This window comes from Lonchura striata, chromosome Z (assembly GCF_050655825.1).
Source record: "Lonchura striata isolate lonStrDom1 chromosome Z, ASM5065582v1, whole genome shotgun sequence".
Taxonomy (NCBI): domain Eukaryota; kingdom Metazoa; phylum Chordata; class Aves; order Passeriformes; family Estrildidae; genus Lonchura; species Lonchura striata.
In genome coordinates, this window is record NC_140740.1 from 59490096 (window position 1) to 59512359 (window position 22264).

Below are 22264 nucleotides of genomic sequence, written 5' to 3' on the forward strand. Positions count from 1 at the left end.
TTCTGAGCATATCCAGGGCCTAAGCAGAAAGGCTTCAGAGAATTATGAAGATACTGTGGAGCTGCAGGAGGATCTCAAGGAATATCTATGTGTATCTCCTCAGGGTTCAACAATTAGTAGGATAGAGATTTCTGAACCTACTGACTGCCAATTTTCTCTAATAATTATAAATCTGAATTCCTTGAGGCTTTTTTGCATGTTCATATGTAATCTTACAACATATTTCATGGCAGCGAGTTTCGTAATTTAAAGTAAAGCTTTATGTGAAGCACTTTCATTTAACTCTATTCTAGTATTTCATTTGGATGAGATTTGATTTTGATATAAAGAATAATGAATATTGCATCTTCTTTAGAGCATTTTTTTATAGACTATCCTATTGCAGTGCTTTGGTTTGGGTTTGGATTTGGAGGTGGGTGGTATAGGTTGGTATTTTTCTTCTTTTTAAACACAAGAGACTACTGAATGTTTAACATTTTTCCTTTCATTTATTAATGTCATGAGAGAAGCAGTCATCCAGCATCAATAAAATATTTAAGCAATATTAATAAACAAGTTGAAAGGATAGCAGAATACAAAGCATTTAAACACAAATGAAGGAAAAAACCCTAAAGAGACAATCCTATAAATCTAAGCCAAAAAATGTAGTTATTCTAATTCTTAATTAAAAATACTGTAAGATAAATGTGTATAGATTAGTCAGACTCTAGAATTCATAGAAGAGGTTAAATCACAACAGGAGGGCAGCTACACAAGCAATATGAGCCAAAAAGAAGTCAATGTTCATGTACAACAGCACACACCACATCCTATACTCATACTTAAACACCAGTTGGGAGGGTAAAATGAACAGCATTCACTCAAAACTACACAAGATGAAAGATTTTTTGCTTAACATTTAATTGGTTTAAAAAGGGCAATTACAGTGGATTGGCAATTATATTAGATTGGTCCCCCTTACTTCTCCCATGCATCCTTACATGATATTTAAAAGTCATCACACCAAATCACAGAAACACCATTCCAAAAACCATCACATAAAAACATTCTGTGAGTGTATACAACTCTACTTTTCCATCAAACTGAAAAATCATCCAAGTTCCTCCCTCAATAAACTAAAATCTGGTTAACAAAGGATAATTTAGTCACTACAGATAAGCAAGAGCAGAATTTTTGTACTCAGTACAATACTATAAATATGGCTACATAAAAGACTGAGATTGCAAAGAATACCAGCATTGAGTCAGAAGTCTCTCAGTCTCTCAACTGACATAACTTAGAAGCTGTAGAGCCCCATTAAAAGCCTTGATAAACTAGGTCTGAAAAAGTGAAGACAGATACTGTAAGGCAATATAGTGTAACACAAAGTGGGCCATTTGGGAAGCGTGCAGTGAAAGGTGCAGACTCAACATCTGTGCACCTTGCACAGAAAGATGTATCAGCTTTCCTATGTGTTTATCTTGGAGCCAGTAAAATTGTTTGCAAGGGCTCTGAGAAACAAGCAAGGCATTCTTGAGAGGATACCTCTCTGCTAGTTCCAAATGTTTGCAAGGCCATGTACAGGAGCAGTGCTGTTATTCTGAATTTTGTCTCTACAGAATACAAGAAAATACTAAAGGAAATAGAGATGTCAGGCAATCTAAGAAGTAATGTATAAAGTATGAATTTAAAGTAAAAAGGACTGTTAAACATATTTGTCTATTACATTAATTGGCATCTTACAAAAGCACTGAAAAAAGCCTTCCATAATGCAAATCTTGGTATAAAACTGAAAGCCAACTGTAAGCAGTTAAAATAGAGGTATAGAGGTTTTTTTCGTTTTCTACATTTTATGATCTTAAATATCCAATTTAATTTAAAAGAAAAAAAATCATCCAACAAGACGCAATTCTTGATACTTAGAAAGCTTAGTAGGAAACCTAAATATGTCCTGGCCCTGAATTAAGAGTACTGGTGTTGTTTTGTTTTCAAGTGAATGTGTAGGTCACACTACTTGTGAAAAGCTTGGAGGCGCATTCTGTTTGGATCTTCTGGATGTCTCAGGGCCATTCCACATCGCAGCAGCAGCTCAATGTAAGGTGGCCAAAATGACTCATTGATTGTTATGTAAGGTTCATGTGGTGTGGCCATTAATGTGTTTATCAGCATCTGGAAGACCAAAAGTATAGAATTTAGGAAATTAACAAAACAGCTAGATTTTATCTCCTTGAACCAAATTTTTACAAACTACTGTGATGTAGGCAATATAAGATACAAAGGACTACAAAAGAAACATGAGACCTGTTCAAAGTAGAAGTAAAGCAAAGGACTTCCAATTAGCTACACAACACATTTTTTGACGTAAAAATTAGAAACAGAATCCTCTTTTATTCCAAAATAAATGTAGATTAAATGCTGCATCAAATACAGAATTAGTTAATGGAGTTAAAAACAAAATCAGTTTTGTCATTCTTTTTCAATTAATGGAGATCATGTACATGCCCTCACAATATTGCTTATGGGGAGTACTGCATACATTACAGACTAAATAATCTTACCTATCCCACGATGCTCTTTCTATTTATCCTAGATATTTCATCTTTCTACTCAGAGCTTTTAAATGTTATACTATCCCTATTTCAGTAAGTACAAAATATTTTTTGCCCGTTAGTGCTAAAGACAAATTCAAAATCCTTGCTACCAGTTTTTATACTTTTGCATCCTAATAAAAGACCCACGACTACTAAAAGACCCAAATGAACAACTGTTCTTCTTTTTCAGAACACTCTGAAGAAGAATTGTTCCAGTTAATAGGTTTTGTACTTCCAATTATGAGAACTTACTCCAAATGCATTATTCTAGAAAAACTTTTACTTAGTTTTTCCTGACATCTGATACTCAAAAATAGCCTTCATGGCTGTAACTTTATCTGTATCTCAGAAAACATTTTTCAAATTTAACAGGGACTTGAAGCTAGAACAATATGACTCAACAAAGGAAAACCTTCCAAAATACAAAGATAAGGAACATTGACACTTTAGGTCAGGATGTTGAAATTCAAAATGAGTCTGAATTTTTCAAATAGTGTGTTCTTCCAAACAGAAGTCAGACATTACTTGAATACATTCACATTTTCAGAAGATTAACAATAGCAGAAAAATATGAAGGGCAATTTTAAAGCATTAGAAGAACTTCAAAATTCTTTTTCCATAAGGGGTGTGGCTACTCTGAATTCTGATCTGTTTTCAAGCTCTGCCTAATTTGGCATTAACAGGTATGCTGAGATATTTGAAACATGTAAAATTATTTTGATGATATGAACCCAAAGCCTGGCTTTAAACTATAGTACAGTGTCACAGTGATTAGATAATAGCATCTTAATACCAGAAAGTTTTTATACATCACATTTTGCCTCAAGAAAAAAAAATTCCCCAAGGATATCTTGCATATAGAAGTCTAGAACTGTCTAAGGAGGGGGAACAGAAAATTTCCCTTCAAATGCTACATTTCAGACAAGAAGGAAAATTATGCTTTGCAATTCACATTCATAAATTGCACAGCAATTAAAAATTCACACTAAGCAATGCTTCTATACTTATAAAATAAATCAGAAATGCATGAATTGGATGAACTGATTTCCTTGTATGAGTTAATAATCCAGTTAATGCACAAGACTATTGGCCCTCCTGAGGCTACATGGTAATTAGTCCTTCTGTTAATGTATATTTCAGAAATATTTTTCTTGAAACAATATAAAATAAAGCATGAAATGGACCATTTTTTTTGTTGAACAAAGTTATTTGTCTCTCCCAACATGAGCCACTAAGGCACATATAACTTCTTTGAACTAAACATTGTAAAATCAAGAAATAAGAGACAGACATTCTCCAGCCTAAACTGAACAGTATTGCCACACCTCTTGTAAAAATTTGGGGGTTACTTTCATAGGAATTAAAATAGAAAATTGACCTAGATTCATAGAATGGCTTGGGTTGGAACGTACCTTAAAGATCATCTCATTCCAAGCCCCTGCCATGGGCAGGTGCACCTTCCACTAGACCAGGTTGCTCAAAGCCCTATCCAGCCTGGCTGTGAACACTGCCAGGGATGGAGCATCCACAGCTTTTCTGGACAGCCTGTTCCAGTGCCTCACCACCCTCACAGTAAAGAATTTATTCTTGACAGCTAATTGAAATATCTATTCCTGTAATTTAAAACTATTCCCCCATGCAAAAAGTTGTTCTCTGTCTTTTTATAAGCCCCCTTTTAGTACCAGAAGGCTGCAATGCTCCTTGCACTCTTCTTGTAGACACAACATTCTTAATCATTCCAGATTAACTGTCTTAACTAAATACCACATACCATTACTTATATTAGCAATAAACACTTTATCATCATCATCACCATCATTACATCTGAATATTTAAAAATTCCTCAAATCTCTACATAGTAAAAACGTCTTACCTCTAAAATTTCTTGCAATGTTATCAGTTCTACAACTGGCTCTGCTGGAGAGTTCTGGAAAGATAAACATTCACCAGCCAAATTGACAAAACCCCAAACCAGTCAGAAAAAATATTAACTGACAAAGTAAAATAATTACACAATTATTCGATTGCATAGTACACAATAGATGAAAACTTTTAGTCAGATTTAGTCCCAACAGAAATACAGGTTACATTTAAATCTACCAGTTCAAAACCCTACACTTCAAATGTAACATTTTTTGAATTGTCAAGAGCGATTAATCTAAAGTGATCATGTTTTCACTTGTGTTTACAAGTACATCATATTTATAATGTTGTACAGAACCTTCTGTGAACAAGATTTGTTAAGAGGAAAAAATATTTTTCATGAGTTTTAAATAAGTGTTTGTAATACAAATTTGACACAACCCAGGACTTAATTTCATAGTATCTTAATATTTTTTCATGACTTGATAGTGAATATTTACTTGTTTTGAATTCAACTAAAACATTTATTTTATCAAGGTTAAGAAATAGAGTAACTAAAAATTTTGGTGGAATAAAAAGGCAATGATAAAATATCACTAGAAGATTATTTTCCTTTGCAGCAAGCAAATCAAGCCATTTGTCTATAGAGATTCCTTTGGCAGCAATGTCACTGGATCTGCCTGTACTGTTGCATGGTAAACCAGATTCTTTAATTTTCCTGTTTTATTCTTTTTCTCCATGCACTTCAGTTTCAACAAAATAAAGGAAATAATATTCCACTGGCTTTCTCAGCATTGCTGTTGAATATATGAGTTTAAGACCTAGGATATTACCAGTTGTGCAGCACCTTATACAAATTCCACTTCTGGACCAGAGGAAGAATACAAACAAGAAAGAAGAATATTCTGAAAGGCGAGTTCTGGATCCTTTTTCCCAGTCACAGTTTGTAATAGACTCACACCTGCAGAGAGTCTGAAGTTTCAGTTTCCAGGGAGAGCCTGCTCCATGGAAGCTCTGCAAATCCTGGAGCTATGACTCAATAGCATCTATCTATCTGCATTCATCTTGATATTTGGCTGAGGCAATAGAATCTACATTACCTATCTGCTAAAAGCTCCCTAGAGCAAACACGAAGGTATTTAATAACCTCTGCTGATATATTTCACTGTCAAAATTACTACTAATACAATTAAGTACCACTAATCACTTAATGCTTATAAAGTCATTAAGTAGGATGCTCAGCATTTTATTATTTAGCCTGAAAGGCACCTTCTTTACCATTCCAATCAGACAGATTTGCATAAAGAATATTCCTCAGCCTCTAATTTTTCATATTATTATCTTGAATAAAATAAAGTAGATTTTTACCTTAGATTTAAAATGCAAGATCATCATTACTACAGTCTACCTATATTAAAGGTGGTGGGCCATGGCAACAGAAGCCAATCTGAGCTTCTATGATGCAGTCTTCACTCCCACTCCCAATCCCACATGCATGTCACTAGGTGAAAGAAGGATGGAACCAGACGAGCAAGGTTTGGAGCAGTTCAAATTATGCTGCAGCCATGTCCCACAGACATCAACCCTGCACAGATGCCCTTTATGTGGAACCATTGTGAACACAACACACTTCAACAAAGTGAAGCAAAATGACTGATGTGCAGAGTTAAGAGTTTGGTGCTGCTAGACTGTTGAACCAAACTGATAATACAAGTGAATAATGTGTTCTCCTGAACTAATATAGCAGCTAATTTTATTGCCAGTGATTACAATTTGTATTTCTGACAATAAATGTAGGCAAAAATGGCCGGCTGTCCTGCCTTCACAATTACTTAGATGCAGATTAAGGGGTACCTGTTGTTAAGTCAAGTGATCCAAGTGAATCAAAAGATATAGAAAAGCTAGTAATTCATAAAGAGTGAAAAGAAAGAAAAAAAACTGTCAGAAACCTGTATGTTTAAGAGTTCAGAAAATGTATAAATAAAATTTAAGCTAAGGAAAAGATAAAACTTGTGTTGAAATTAATCAAAGTAGTTTTTTTGTTTAAGTAAAGTGATTGGTGATGGCCAACGTGGGTTCACTATAGACCATTTACATCCAACAAATTTAGTGGCCTTCTACAAGAGTTACAGTATTTGTGGAAAAGGAAGAAAACTGATGCTATCTAACTGGACTTGTGCAAAGCATTTGATACTGTTCCACATGAGACTGTTTCTAAAATGGAGAGACTTGGAACAAAATCTGTCATATTTACTAACAACAGGAAAGGAAAGCATTGGTTTGCAGAAAAACTAAGAGTCAACAAAATAAGATATTTGAATAATACTTTGAAAATTAACACCATGTCTTGACATCTCCACTTGGTATTTTTATGTGCAAAATATGTGCTTATGTGGAAAACAGATTTTTTTTTTTTTAAATTAAAAGATCAGGATTCATTAGCTGCAAATTATAGACAGAAAAAGACAAGGGTGTAAAATTTGGTGCCTTGGTGGTGGGTGTGAGCTAGTAGTTTTATTTATAATATCGTTTCTTAACAGGTTGTAAAAAACAAATGAAAACAAACATAGACAATGGTTATTACAAGAGTAAGCTAGGAAATTGAAAAATATGTCTTACAGGAGAACATAAAGGTGTTGCTAGTTCAATTAACAAAACAAAGAGAGGATATGAGACTGTTGCCATAAATATATCAGGAAGAATAAACACAAGAAAGAAAAGGAGCTATTCTAGGGAAAATTCTGGTGTAAGAATACGAGTGGATCTGTGTTAGACTTGGATAAATTTAGACTGGGAGCTGTGAGACAGTTTCTAACCAGAGTACTAAGATACTAGAAGAAAAAACACAGGAAAAACAGCAGTAAAAAAATTATTTGTGCTAAAATGGAGCTCAATGGTAATACTGAGGAAATTACATTATGTGGTTACCTGAAATAACAGGGAACTGGATTAAAGAAATAATTTCTACTTCTGTAATATTGTGTGCCTGAAATCAAAATCAAAACCTGCCTTTTTTCATAGCTTTTTCTGTATCTATCAAATAGTGATGGTAATAGTTTTATTTTTACTGCACACTATGAATTTATTATGCAAAATACTCCCTGGCTGCCTATTCTCCCTGAGGTCTTACGATAGTTTTTGACCCAGTTTGCCTAATGGTTAACATTCCAAACTACTCTGTAATTATAAACACTTTTCCTTATTGTTCCAAAAACATTGTTAAACAATTAAAATTTGCTTTGCCAAGTAAAATAGGGATCTAATTGCCCAGTCAAGTAAAAAAAAAAAAAAAAAATTTGGACTGAACCCCACACTGTTTCCAAATTTGGCAAAGCTTGCAGTTCAGTAAGAAATACAATATATTGCTATGCATCTCATTGGATAAAGGATATATACATTAAAAAAAGAAAATATCCAGCTGGAATCAGCCTTAAATAATATAAAACAACCTGAGAAATATAAATATATAAATATATACTGTATATATATTATATATATATATAAATATATATATATAATTATATATATATTATATATAATATATATAATATATATATATTATATATATAATATATATATATAATTATATATATTATATATATATATTTATATTATATAAAAATATAAGCCTAGAGGATCAGCTGTATAAACTATGCTTATTTCAAAATACAACTGCAGGTTCAATGCTAGTGACTTGAAACAGATATTGCATCTAATTAAGTAGAAATTGGACATTTAAAATTTAATAGGTAAAGAAAAGTCTTACCTTTTTTTTAATATTTTCACTTCTCTCTGGAAGGGGAAAATATTCATCCAGGAATCCACCCAAGGCAGTCAAGAGTTCTTTCCTAAAGGTCTTTAATTTCAATACTTTGGTTTCCAATTCATTGAGTTCTCTAATTTTCAAATGAACAGTAAAAACAGCAACAGAACAAGGGATCAAATCAGGTAACTAAGAAGTCCCTTCTAAGTAAAAAATCCTGTATTATCTATTGTTAGAAATTAAACATCTTTAATCACAGGATATATGTTAGGATGTTCATGTTTCAAATATGAAATACATTTCAAAAATGTAGAAATACCTTTTTGTGGAAGGATGTTCATCTTGGGTATTTACCTCTTCTTCGATTTTATTAAGAGTCTCTAGCATCTGTTTCTGTTCCTCATACCACTGCTGTTCTCTTTGAAACATGAAAGGTAGGAAATGGCACAACAGATAAATAGTTTCCTGGGCAGTCAATAAAGAAAAAAGCTTACAGCATTCCAAAGTCCCAATCATTGTATTACCTTTTCAGATCTTCTTCCAGATGTTTATTCTTTGACTGAACTGTTGACAGCATCGTTTCAAGATCATTTTTCACTTTCTGCAACTATAAAATAATAGAAATTAAACTATTGTTTGTAGGTACCCCAGGCTGTAGTATTTGTTCTATGTAAGGCTACATCTGTAAATCTGATAAAGAGGGACAAAATCATCTGCAATTTCTTAATAAACATTAAAATCTAGTTTAAAATGCAGGAGCTATTCAAAATGTCACTGTTACCTCACTGTTACCTTACTGTCAGTTGCTCATCAGTGTCCTCTTGAAGCTCACAGAGCTTAACAAAATATTTAATTTTACCTGAAGTACACACATGAACTGCTCAGCTGATGAATGGATGAGGAGAAAATGACTACAGCATCAGGGCTCTATGATCTAAACTATTGCAGCTGCTGGTAAGACGGAATCCATGCTACTTGCACCCACGTAAGATATACTGAAAATGAAGATGGGTCAAAGAAATACTAACTGCATCCATGAATTAAATGATCTTCAGTATTATGAATATCTGGGACAGGAAATATGAAGAAATAAAACTACTGCAGTCAGAAGCTATAGGCATTACTGAATCTAGGGAGTAGTGGATTCTCAGTGGGCTGGGTCTTTCACTATAGCATCACAGAATGGGTAAGGTTGTGTTGAGGAACACATTCAATGCAGGTAGCTCAGGGTGCAGCTGCAGCAGAGCTACAGGTTGAGCTCTGGGTTGAACTCGGGCAAGAGCCCCAGGCAAGAGGCCATGAACTGCCAACTCTTTGTAGAACAGGGGGCCTGGGGATCTGTGACCCTGCCAGGCGAGGGGACACTGAGACATGGCAGCAGCTGATGATGCCTGCGTTTACACTGTGAGGTTACAAAAGCCTTTTGTCTTTGAGGGTATAAAATTCATTTGTTCTGGGTCCCTCCCCAAAGGCACTCACCTCAAGCTGTTAGTCTATTATTATGCCATGATTAAATTATTTTATGGATCAGGATGTGTGAGCCTAAGGGAAGACGGAAACCTAGGATTGAGCTGGTAAGGACATCTGATCTGTGTGAGTGGGATGTGTAGCTGCAAATGGGTTTAGTGACTGACACCATGGACAAAGTTTCCTTAACCATTGTGACAGGCCACAGTGAGTTATGTGGTCCAACCTCCCTACTCAGGCAGGGATTATCCAAGAGCACATGGTTCTGGTTGCATCCAGACAGTTCTTGACAAACTCCAGCAAGGGAGACTACACAACCTCTCTGGGCAAATTCTGGGCACAGTAAAGAAGCTCTTCCTTGTGTTCTTGTGCATCCCATTGCCTCTTGTCCAATTGCTTGGCATCAACGAGAAGAGCCTGGCTCCATTCTCTTCAGATACTTGTATAAATTTATGAGGTTTCCTGTTAGAGCACTATGGTCTTCTACAAAATCATTATATAAGCCTGTGATTTAGATGTATTTTTATTGCTTCCATACAAAATAGGAGCACTTAAGAAGTTAGCTCAAAGAAATACACATTCTGAAAATACGCTACAGAAACAAGTATGCTCCATATATACACAACATCTGAAAAGAAAGCTGTAATCCTCAAATATCAGACTAACATGTCAATCAAAGTGTGTAACCTAACAACTTTTTGATAGTGACTCTTAACAGCAGTCAGGTTTGCTGTTGTGAGTGATACTAGAAGGCATTAGACACAGGAATATTCTCAAGTCGCATAGCATTCCTATGTCCCATCAATATAGTAAAATGTTACCAGCAAGACATCACTGATTTGCTATTTCCTCCAATGGAGGAACTCAACTGTGGAGTTGTGTTATTGCATGTTTTATTATAATTTTGCAATGTAATGGTTTGTTCCTATGTGCCTCCCATATTCAACTTGGTTTGTCCCTAGTTTTCCCACCTTACCCAAGTGTCAATCCTTCCCTTGTCCCCTCCCAGGTGCCCTGTCAGTCACTTGGTATCCCTTCCCATACATCCAGAAGCTTCCATCCTAGGTGCCGGGTGATTGGGCAGGAGCCTGGGGCCCCTCCCATATCCATCCCTCATTAGTTCCCATATGTGTCTGTCTATACAAGAGCCACTCCCCATTAAACTCCCATTGGCTGGTCGATTCCCCTCCTCCTAGTATATAAGATGTTGCAAGCACCCTGCAGGTGCTCTTGTTGGCAGGCACTGTTCAGGTGTTGTTGGGCCCTGCTGGGCTACAATAAACTGGATTTAGCCCCCAACAAGAGACTCTCTTCTCTGTCACCCGTGGGATTCAGCTGCGCCTGTCAGACCCACCAAGCACTCTCCAAAGCCCTGCTGGGCTCAGCGGAGGGTGCTTCATCTGCCCCTCTCGCCCCATTGGAGAGCTAGCCGGGGCAGAAAGGGACTGAGAACTGGGACTTGGGGCGAGAGCGCGGTACTCAACAAACTATTTGCAAATTATTGCCACAGAATTCAATAGCTAAGGTAACTGGCTCTTCTGTGTAACATATAATATTACATAATTTTCTATTAAATATGAAATTAAATATATTATAACACTTTGTTTAAAAAAGCACACACAAATATCTTAAAGGCAGGTGTCAGAGTATAGGGTCAGACTCTTCTCCGTGGTGCAAAGCGATAGGACAAGGAGCAAGAGGCACAAACTCAAACACAGGAATTTCCACCTGAAAATTAGGAAAAACTGCTTTACTAGAGGGTGACTGAGCGCTGGAACAGGCTGCCCCAAGAGGCTGTGGCTTGTCCTTTTTCAAAGATATTCAAAAAGCCATCTTGACACAATCCTGTGATGCACTTAGGGGCAGGGTTTAGTGGTGGATTTGGATGGTTGGACTCAATCATCTTAGCGGTCTTTTCCAACCTAAACTATCCTATGATTCTATCTCCAGAGGTCCTTTCTAACTTCAGCCATTCTGTGACAAATTCCACTTAGCAATTAAAATTCAGCCATAGATCATTTTGAAAACACAATTCGGAGTGGATCTACTTGCCCAAGCACTTGCACATTGATAAATGAAAGTAATCTTGAAAAGTAGTGTGTAGGCTTCAGCCCCAGAAATGCACCCTGCTGCATAATGTTAAAGATGATGGCTAAATCTTTGCAAGACATGGTAATCAGTCTCCTTGGCATGAGATTCCTGTCTCCTGGTGGCACCCAGCACAATGGGACTCTAATCCTAAGTGAGGCCTTGCAGCATTAATGTAGCAGGGGTGTAGGGGTGTCAATTATCACATCATTTTCATTGCATGCAGATAAGTTTGTTGAGCTACTGTGATTAGATGGTGTGTCCAGAGGCAAAATACTGTTTATTGTGCATTACTCAGTGACTTGTGCAATAAGTCAGTTTAAAACCTCACTAATTACAACTAGGAAATTCTACTAATTACACTAGAGGGGGGGAAAAAAAGCATTAGAAAAACATAAACGGCTGAAGGAAAATACACAGCATTTTAGCAGTAATCCACCCTAGGAACAATCAGATGAAAATGCAGCAATTGCATATATTATTTTTCTTTTTTTTTCCCCAGAATTTTTATTAGACTTACCTCTTCTTTTCCTAATTCTAACAGTACATCTGGATTGGTAGAAATTACTGAAAAATAAAATGAATCGTTTATTTTTTCACTGGACAATAAAGATTTATTTATTCTAAAAAGCAGCTTGGCTAGAGAGAAATTTGTGTAGCTTCTGAATAACAGTTTGGTTCTCAGTAGCAGTTTAATCATATGCTGTGGTGTCCTGCTGGGCTAACCTACTATCACGATTCAGTAAATTAAATCAGACTGAAAAAAGTGCACTGTTAATGCTTGTGTGTTATTTTTATACTTGAACTAGCTCCAAGTACATTGGTGCAGTTGCATAATGAATAAACAGCACATTTCTATACACTGCAAGACAACCAAGCCTGATTTTTTCAGCAGAAGGCAATCAACATTACCAGTGTGGGCAATAAAAAAAATTCTTCCAGTCCTCCGATCCCTTGCTAAATAGCCTCCTAAATGCTTGATCAGGACTATGTAACCTAGTTTTAATAACTTCAGAAGCACGTCACCATCCTTACTGTTCACAAGAACAGTAGGGAGATGAATGGCCCAGCAAAGCCAATATCCTAACTCAAACACTGAGCAATAGCAATACCTAAGAAAACCAAAGTACAATTCAAGAAGAAATTTTTCTCCAGAATGCTTCTACAAAATGCAGTGATTTATGACTCATGCATTTTCAGAACAAAACCAGAATTCTTGTTTTTTACAGCATTCAACAAACTCTAGCCAATTCTCAGATCCATGTCAACTTGCAGCTTCTGCATAAACCTATGACTTTTTTGACCTATTTCAATACATTAACAGGAGAAATGAAAGCTATTCTAACAGATTAAAATCTTTATAAGAAAGATTTTTTGTGCAAGTTTGGGCTTGAAATCTCTAATCTTACAAATAATGACTTAAATTAAAAATTCCTTAATCAAAAAGGAAATCCTTAACCCTCTCATGACAGCAATAAACATCACCTAAATAAAAACCATCTATTAAATAAATTCAGAAAAGTACTTTCTTTGCTAATGTTATAGTACTTACCTCAAAAATTTTAAGAAGCTTTAGATTAGTAGTTTTAAAAGAGCTGTTTGTTCTGAGATGAAAATCGGAAAACCTACTGATGCATCAAGAATGCATTAAATTAAATGTTTCAATAAAACTCCTTTTAATTGGAAAATTACTGTTTCTAAATCTTGATGCAAAATTTGAGTACTCTGCTCCCAATTAAGTTTAAGAGCTGCAGAAGATAGCAGTCTGTGCTTTATTAGAGTAGGATTTCTTTATTCACATTAATATACCTACATGTGCTAAAATTCATTGGTGCACTTTTGTTCACATTCACTGGCATATTTGAAGAAAAACCCATACAATTCTTCCCTCTGCCATCTCCTGCTGACATGATCTTTATAAGCCTTCCCTTACCAATTATTATCAATTTTTACAACTGCCTCATAACACTTCTTTATTTCTAGATACCTAATCCTGAGTTCATGCTTGTTGTTTATGCTGTGTGAGTATCAGAATAGAAGGCCCTGTGCTCATGGGAAAGAAATCACTAGCCATAATTTAGTGAAGGAACAATGCAGATCTAAAACACTGGGACAACACACTTATGCCAGCTGCTGCTGTAAATTCACTGCTTGCTCAATCCACAATCAATTCAATCTTTTCCAGTTTTGTTGAATCACTACACTTGCAAAAATCAAATGTCAGAGAGAATTGCCTAGTGATACAAAGTACAATTACTAAGAAAAATACTACCAGATGCTAGGAATGTAAAAGCAACTACTATGCACATGTTTATACAGAAGTTCATATTAAAATAAAACAAAAAGGTATTTGGCACAATACTGCTATTTTGCAAAGAAAAACAGAAATTATGCAGAGACCACAACTGTTTGAAATGGTTTAAAATATGGTTGCTTTCACTTCCTGATTTTGCAAAGGTAAAAGTTAAATTTTATTTTTATGTACCAAAGCTTTTTTGAAGTTGCAATTCAGCTGATTTAGCAGATCTTGAGCTACATAAATAATACCATAAATTAAGAAACAAAAAGACACTAAAGTTTAAGCTTTGCAAAAATAAAATTTGCATTGTGAATTCAAGTATGTTTGCCAGTACTGTGCTCAAAAAAATGTAGAACTGCCAAGCTATAACCTCTGAAAATAAGGTTTAAGATTGAAATGCTGACAGGTCCTCATTTACAGGAAATGAACTGGCCACTACTAAAAGCCAAAACCAAAGTAACTAGACAGCCTGACATTCATGCTCTATTAGTAAATTATATTAAATCAGTACTTCTGCTATTTCTATTTAGATAAAATCAGACAATGTTTTCAATTAAGTAATTCCTCCTTCAGAACAAACAGTAGGTAGAAAGAAGCCAAGACAGAGAAGTAAGCAAAGAGGACGCCTCATTTTCATACAAGTACCATAACTCTATTTGAATTCTTAGCAGGAACATTTTTCTTCCACTGGAAAGGGAGCCAAAAAAGGCAAAAATTTGGTTGTAACATATTAATTATGGATAATTCTCTAGATTTCTAATAAGAAATATTATCATCTGGGAAGAAGTAAGAATGGTTGAACAAAGCAAGTCAGCCAGCCAAAAAAATAGGCCAAGGATATTTTTAAGCCAATAGCTTGAAGTTTAATATACATATTTTAGTACGGAAATCTAACAGCCTCAGGTATTTTACCCAGATAAAAACTAAGTTCTTTCAATTAATTTGCTTTAAGCCAGCAACTTATTCATGAACAGCAGCCAGGAACCAGTATATTCCAAATTCATTCAATGACATGCCTTTGGTCTACATACCTCAGAAGCACTGGAGGCTGACAGTTCTTGGAGTGAAGCTAACAACACTGAACTATGAAAATATTCTATCTAATACAACAACAGAATCTATTTAATAATAATAAAAAAAAAATCCCAGCTTCTCTTATGAGTTGTAGCAAATACAGACTTTGAAAAAAAGTTGGAGAACTGCCTGTAATGTTGATTTGGAAAGGCATTTCCATTTGGCCAAATAACAAAACATTGGAAATCACCACATGCTGTCTATAACACTCCTGTAATTTTGCAAATACTACAAAGCCAAGCCTCTACTGGCATAAAAATATTCAAATGAGTCAATATATTAATTTAAAGATTAACTAGTTTTTTGGGATTGACAGGTGTAAACAGGTCCTTGACGGGAGACATAACCATGCATACTACCTGAATGATAGTGTAGTGTGAACTGTTTTAGGAATGTCCATATGGGACATCTGAAAACTAAGAATACTTTACTACTTAGATCCTGAATGCTTTTATTTCCAGTGTCTGGCCACATCAGCCTTGCAGGAGGGTGAAATCCACCAGGAGTGGTGCTTATGTACAAAGAGAATTTTGAAGAACTGAGGAATTGAGTTTTGACTAATAATGCCTAACAATTATAAGAACTACCACTAGTCTCAGTGGTTTGTGCTTCTCAGCATCAGTAAGTATTCTGGATTCCTGTGTTGTTTAAAAATTCTAGTGTCTCTTACCACTCTATATTGACTTGAAATCTCCAATCCCTGTTAATTCAAAATTGGTATTTTACTACAGTGTAGAGGGCTTAGCACTAAAGGTCTATTTCAAAGTTTCAACTATCATATTGTAATACTACACACCTTTAATCAGAAAAATAATCAGAAGATGTATGATTAATGTATCAGCTTCTTAAAAGACAAAATGAAGACAATATTATTTACCAAAGTATTTCAGTTCTAAAAATGAAATACAAATGAAAGTCAGCAAAAAAACAATCACACAGAAAAGAATATGAAGGAGGGTAACAGGATAATGAACTTGTCTTATTTGGTTAAGAGATCTGCTAATAGTTGTTTTTCCATTTAACTGACTGATGAATAACGGCATGAATCATGCACTTATTTGTCCAGAATCATAGGATCAAATTATAGTGGAATTCATTTTTAATTTCAAGTTGACTTAGAACTGAAGTGCAAAAATAATGAAGAAATTAAACATACACGCTACTTTTTAAAGTACCATTATTTTAATTTTTAAGTAGTTATGGAACGAAAATACAATCAGCAGACATAAATATACTCATGGCCTAGATGAAAAAAACTTTGCAGATTATAAAAGCATTCTTTACAAGGAAACAGTTACTTACATTCAGGATTTCTTGTTTGCCACTGATTAAAATCTACTGTTAAAGCTTTCCATTGCAGCATTAACAAGTAAAGCTGTGTAACAAGAAAAGAAGCATCTCTTAATGTGTGTTGAGTTGCATTGGCATAAAATGAGGTAGAACAGGATAAAAATTGAATTGTTAAGTTGACATAGCAGGAAACTAAAAAGCATCTATTACAATAGAACGCTAGTTTCTTCAATTCACAGGGATCAAGGAATGTTTCTATTATTTTTTCAAAAGGGTCAGGGTAGCCCCCAGTATCAATACAGGCTGACTGAGACACAACTTGAAAAGTTGGACCATGCACTTTCAGTCCAGAAAGCCAATTGTAACACCTGCATCAAATGCAGCATGGCCAGCAGGTAGGTCAAGGTAGGTGATTATGCCCCTCCACTCTGCTCTGGTGAGACCCCACCTTGAGTGCTGCCTCCAGCTCTGGGGTCCCCAACATAAGAAGGATGTGAACTTGCTCAAGTAAGTCTAGAGGAGAACCACAAAGATGATTGGAGAGCTGGAATACCTCTACTATAAAAACAGGGGAGGGGTGTTGATGTTGCTCAGCCTGGAGAAGGCTCCAGGGAAACACTATAGGACCTTCCAGTACTTGAACAGGACTTAAAAGAAAGAACAGAGACTGTTTACAAGCACATGTAGTAATAGGACATGGAGAAGTAAGATGATAGAGGGCAGGTTAGATTAGATACTAGAAAGAAATTCTTTGTTGTGTAAGCAGAGACACTGGAATAGGTTGCCCAGAGAAGCTGCAGATGCCCAATCCCTAAAAGGGTTCCAGGCCAGGCTGGATGGGGCTTAAAGCAACCTGATTTAGTAGAAGGTGTCTCTGCCTATGCCTGGGTTAGAATTAGATGATTTTAAGGGCCTTTCTAACCCATGCCATTCTGTGATTCTATGGTCATAACAGAAAATGAATTGTTTCTAAAAACCCACTGTCTTACCTTGGCATCTGATGGTGCCACTGTTTCTGCTCCTAGAAGCATTAGCTTGCTCTGACACTTGGTAGAAAAGAAAATAAATAAAGCACAAAGAAAGTTTGTTTACTCTTCTCTGTTGTAAGAACAAAACACAATTCTTAGAAATTTAAACACAACTTTTTAAATATAGAAATACAATAATTTTAACTTGGATCCTTCCACATTCTGTATACCCCAACCCAGAATCACAAATTAAGAAACGTTTTGAAATCACAACACAATAAAGTAGAACTTAATTAACTCTGAAGGAGAAAAGTAGCAGCTAAAGAAAGATGTATTCTTTGAGTAAAAAGGCAAGTTATGGAGGAAAAGTTCATACGGGGAAAGGCATTGAACAGATAAATAACATGAGAAAGAGTGAAGAGAGTCATGGACAAGGCTGAACAGGGAACTGCTGAGAAATTAACATACTTCCTGCTACACTTCTGGATTTCCAAACAGACTGCTCCAAACAGTATAATATAGTATGTATTTTTAGTTTTAAGTCATTTAGGGCAGTATACTGTACAGAAGTGATCTGGTTTTTGGGAGAATACATCAGCTCTCATGACTGCAATGAGGTGTATATGCAGTCTGAAAGTCAGCCCATCACAAATATCCAAGGCATAAAGAGGTGACACCTGCTAAACACTCTTTTTTCTGTCACCAATATAACCTGACCATAACAAGGCAGGATGTATTCTATGAAGCAGTACTTTGGAAACCTTGCTGTTAATGTTTGCATACCAGGACACTGTATAGGATTTCTTCCACAATAATTGATCATGATGACACAAAATTATTGGAACATTACATGCAACCACATAACCGAAGAGCTAATTAAATGACTATTAGTTTAAGCATTTTGCTGAAACATGAACATTTTGCATCCAGGATGCAAAATCCAAATAATAAAAATCCTACTATTTTCATCAACTTCCAAAAATAACACATCACTTCTTATACTATTTTGGGCATGCTGGGAATGAGATACAAGGTATCAAATATTTTCAAGTACATTCAAAACAGTAAACATTCGTATTTCTCTTCTAATTTGAAAATTCCATAGAAAGTTCAGATAGCATTCCCTGCCACTTGTTACATGCGAACTTATCTGAATACTCAAAAAGAAATAAATCCCATTAGTCTTTTTAAATCAACTTGTGCAAAATTACTGCACTGTGAGTTGTCTGTACTTTGTTCTCCTTTAAGGTGGAAATACTTTTACTTCAGTTTCTGGTATTTTATTGTTTTGAACCTACAACTCAGAACTCAAGCAAATACCACATACAATTGGAAATTGAGTGAAGTGATTAAGACTCTGAAAATATAATTTAGAATATGATTTTTCAACAGATTCAGCAGAATCTTACAGGAAAAACAGTATTCCCTAAAAACTAATACAAGTTTATCTTTTCTTGGAATCCTGAAAATAAAAATAACCAGTCCTAAACTCTTATTTTTTAACATATTGCACTATGTACATGAGAGAAATTTTAACCATGACAATGTAACTGTGAGTTTGCAAGGGAGTAAGCATAGGGAGACATCATCATCATCCTCTGCCTCTCCTCCAAGATCCAAAGCATCTGTGAAATGGAATCCCATCTTTTGTGAGGCTAAAGAGAGAAGCATCTCTGTATGCTGGTACTACCACAACACAAATAAATTGTTTCATTTTCTGTAATTTTAATATATACTCCCACACTAAATCATAACTTCAGCACATTGACACTACAAGGCATTCTTCACCCCTCCAAGCACTTCTACATTTGACCTTTCTGAAGATACTATTTTCTTTTTCTCTTTGTTTTTGATTTTTGGTTCGGGTTTTTTTGGTTGTTTGGTTGGTTTGGTTTTTTATCAAAGTGGTTTCTTTGGAGGGGGTGGGGCAAGCATGTGATGAATAAAATAATTCTGAAAAAGCTTTATAATAAACTTAGCCTATCATTTATATTTGCATACCTCTTCCATCTGCTTCCAAATACGCTCACATTCCTCCAAGAGTTCTTCCTTGGCAGCTACAGGATCAGCTTTGTTAGTGGTTTCCGATAAATATTCAGCCTATTAACAAGCAAATAGAACAGTTATCATGTAGATCTACAATAACTGATTTCTTAATCATACCTGCCATTTCAGATCAACTATGTAACAGAATAAATTCCTTAATTCAAAGCTTTTAGTTAATTCCTCTATAGTTTTAGAAAGCACACAGCCATTAAGTGAAGCTAACTATATATAACTAAGTAAAATTAGAAGACACTAATAATTTACTTTTAAAATTGAATAACAATGTCCTAAGTTTTAATAATTGCTTTGATTATCTGCAATGGATTCTTTATTTTCAAAGAACTTCATTATAGAAACAATAAGAGAATTTCACCTCTATAAAGCCATACTTTGCCTCCATTTATCTGCAAAGTTTTTAAACAGTTACTTCTGCTCTGTCAATAGACATGGTAATCTATTTCTCCTTTGTTTGAATTCAGAATATTTTTGATTAACAAATGAAGCACCCTCAAAGTTACTAGAAAAACAAACAAAATAACCTGAAAGATATACAGACAACTAAGGAAAGAGGGCACCTGGACAGCCAAAATAAAAATCAGCCCAAGTTAAATTTAAAACTTTGAGAAACTGCTGGGTGAGAAAGAAACAGCTGGGATCAAATTTATGAATTTTTATGTTTTTCACTTAAGAGATACTTCAATAACAGCAGCAATTAACGGGGAAAAAATAAGAAGGGGTAAGTTTTTTTTCCAGAGAAAACAATCAACAAGCTAGATGTACCACATACAGGAAGCCTTTAATACCTTAGTGGGTACTAAGCCCACCAAACACACAGGAATTAAACAGAGACATTAAAAATGGATAACCATCTAGAGAACAATTACACTTTTCTACCTTCTTACTGAAGCATAAATTACTAACTCAATCCTTTGTCCTTTTTCACAACAAAAACACAGCATCGGAGAAAATTATGTCAAAAGCCCTATTTAAAAGGGGTGAAATATTCTACTACTACTTGCAGAGTTCACGTACCTCATAACAAAGTGGATGAGGAAAGAAAATCAGAACATCTCACTGAATGCTGGAATTACCCTAAAGAACTCACATGTAGCCAATACATCTACTAAGTCTTCCTAGCAAATTTGTTCCATTTAAAACAGAAGAACACTACAAAATCTAGGTTACCATGATCTTATAAGAATTAATGAGCATAGATTTTGCAAAGGAAGATCATTATCTTCTTAAGAGTCTTGGAATATCTCCATAATATAAAACAGAACTAGTTCCCATAATTCATTAAGACTTCTGAAATGCCTCCAGCAAAGACTGCCCAGAAGGAAGAAACTAAGAAAGAAACCAAGCAGTCTTAGTTTTTTCTCAGACAAAAAAGGAGACAAAGAGGGTCTGGGGAGATAGTGGGGAGAAAAAGAACCCCGTGCTTTGGAAATTTGGGGTGGGATAAAATCTATTCTGCCCATATCCCCTGCAATACTATAATTCATCACCATGAAAGCATTATATGGAATAAAACTCTGAAGAGAAATCCAAAAATGATTACATGATTCTGTAGTTAACTTTAAATTTCTGGACCAACTACGTACAATGTTTCAAAATGTACATATTGTGAGACATGACAGGGCTCTCACAAGCCAAACCGACTTGCCATCCTTAATGCTGTGCTCTGAACTACCTTACACAGTATCACTTTCTGATGTTATTTTCTCACACATTGCAAATTTCCCTATTTCAGTATGGTAAATTATATTTCTATTTCCACATCAAAATTGAAAACTGGAGGTTTTTTTGGCATTAATACTAATGTCTTCCAGTTCCAACAAATTATTTATTCTCATCTTGTTTTAGGACTACATAATAGGTAAGAAATACACACATGTCCAAGTGTAAGCTCTACGCTAGCCAAGGCTTTACAAAATTAAATCACGGAATAGGTCAGGTTGGAAGGGACCACAGCGGGTCATCTGGTCCAACACCCCTTTTTAAGCAGGGCCATCCCAAAGCACACGGCACAGGATTGTGTCCAGATGGTGCTTGAATATTTCCAGTGAGAGAGACTCCAGAACCTCTCTGGGCAATCTGTTCCAGTGCTCGGTCAACTGCACAGCAAAGAAGTTCTTCCTCATGTTTGGTGGAACTTCTTGTGCATCAGTGTCTGCCCATTGCCTCTCTTACTGCTGGGCACCACCGAGCAGAGCCCGAGTCCATTCTCTTGGCACTGTCCCTTCATACACATGCATATTAAGAAGGCGAAATGCGTAATGTGACCAAGCACGTAACAACCAACTGCGGGAAGACGGTGAGGGAGGGGAGAGGAAAGCGATGGAAGGTCTGTGAGACACGAAGGCATCTTAGGAAGCAAAATATCGGCAGGGTACAGACAACATGGCAAAAGCGGCGAGGCAGGGAGCCCTCGCGGCCCCCCGGCAGCCGAACGGCGGGAGGACGTGAGGCGGGACAGCCCCGCTCACAGCCCAGGGAGGAACGCGCCCCTTCCCGGCCGGGCAGCCAGCACCCGCCCCGCAGAGCAGCCGCCGGCCCCAGCGGCGAGCCCGCCGCCCGCCCGCGGCGCCGGGGCCCCGGCGCGGAGCCGGCCGCCCTCTCTCCCGCGGCGCCGGGGCCCCGGCGCGGAGCCGGCCCGCCCTCCCTCCCGCGACGCCGGGGCCCCGGCGCGGAGCCGGCCCGCCCTCCCTCCCGCGGCGCCGGGGCCCCGGCGCGGAGCCGGCCGCCCTCCCTCCCGCGGCGCCGGGGCCCCGGCGCGGAGCCGGCCGCCCGTACTACCATGGCCGCTTCCCGCCGTCCGCCGTGCGCGTCACGCGCC

The 22264-nt window shown here is 36.5% G+C and overlaps 1 protein-coding gene across 2 annotated transcripts; it reads right to left on the minus strand.

Annotated features, from left to right (window-relative positions):
• Positions 1-462: 462 nt before the first annotated feature.
• Positions 463-22250, minus strand: CENPK (centromere protein K). Of its 2 annotated transcripts, none has more exons than XM_021534380.4 (10): positions 22225-22250; positions 19384-19482; positions 17404-17460; positions 16427-16499; positions 12272-12318; positions 8721-8803; positions 8516-8614; positions 8200-8329; positions 4444-4497; positions 463-2148 (listed from the first exon to the last, which is right to left on the minus strand). In XM_021534380.4, the coding sequence occupies exons 1-10, from the start codon at positions 22225-22227 to the stop codon at positions 1990-1992; spliced, it is 804 nt and encodes a 267-aa protein (XP_021390055.2). In that variant the 5' UTR covers positions 22228-22250; the 3' UTR covers positions 463-1989. The 2 variants fall into 2 exon arrangements, with proteins under 2 accessions (XP_021390055.2, XP_021390056.2); XM_021534381.4 differs by lacking the exon at positions 22225-22250 and adding an exon at positions 20461-21954.
• Between the last annotated feature and the right edge of the window lie 14 nt (positions 22251-22264).

Bases quoted from the DNA above. Each gene is read 5' to 3' on its own strand.
- CENPK (XM_021534380.4), bottom strand. The intron at 8,615-8,720 runs GTAATACAATGA...CATGTTTCAAAG, and splicing joins CTGGAAGAAGATCTGAAAAG to AGAACAGCAGTGGTATGAGG. The intron at 8,330-8,515 runs GTATTTCTACAT...TTTGAAAATTAG, and splicing joins GAACATCCTTCCACAAAAAG to AGAACTCAATGAATTGGAAA.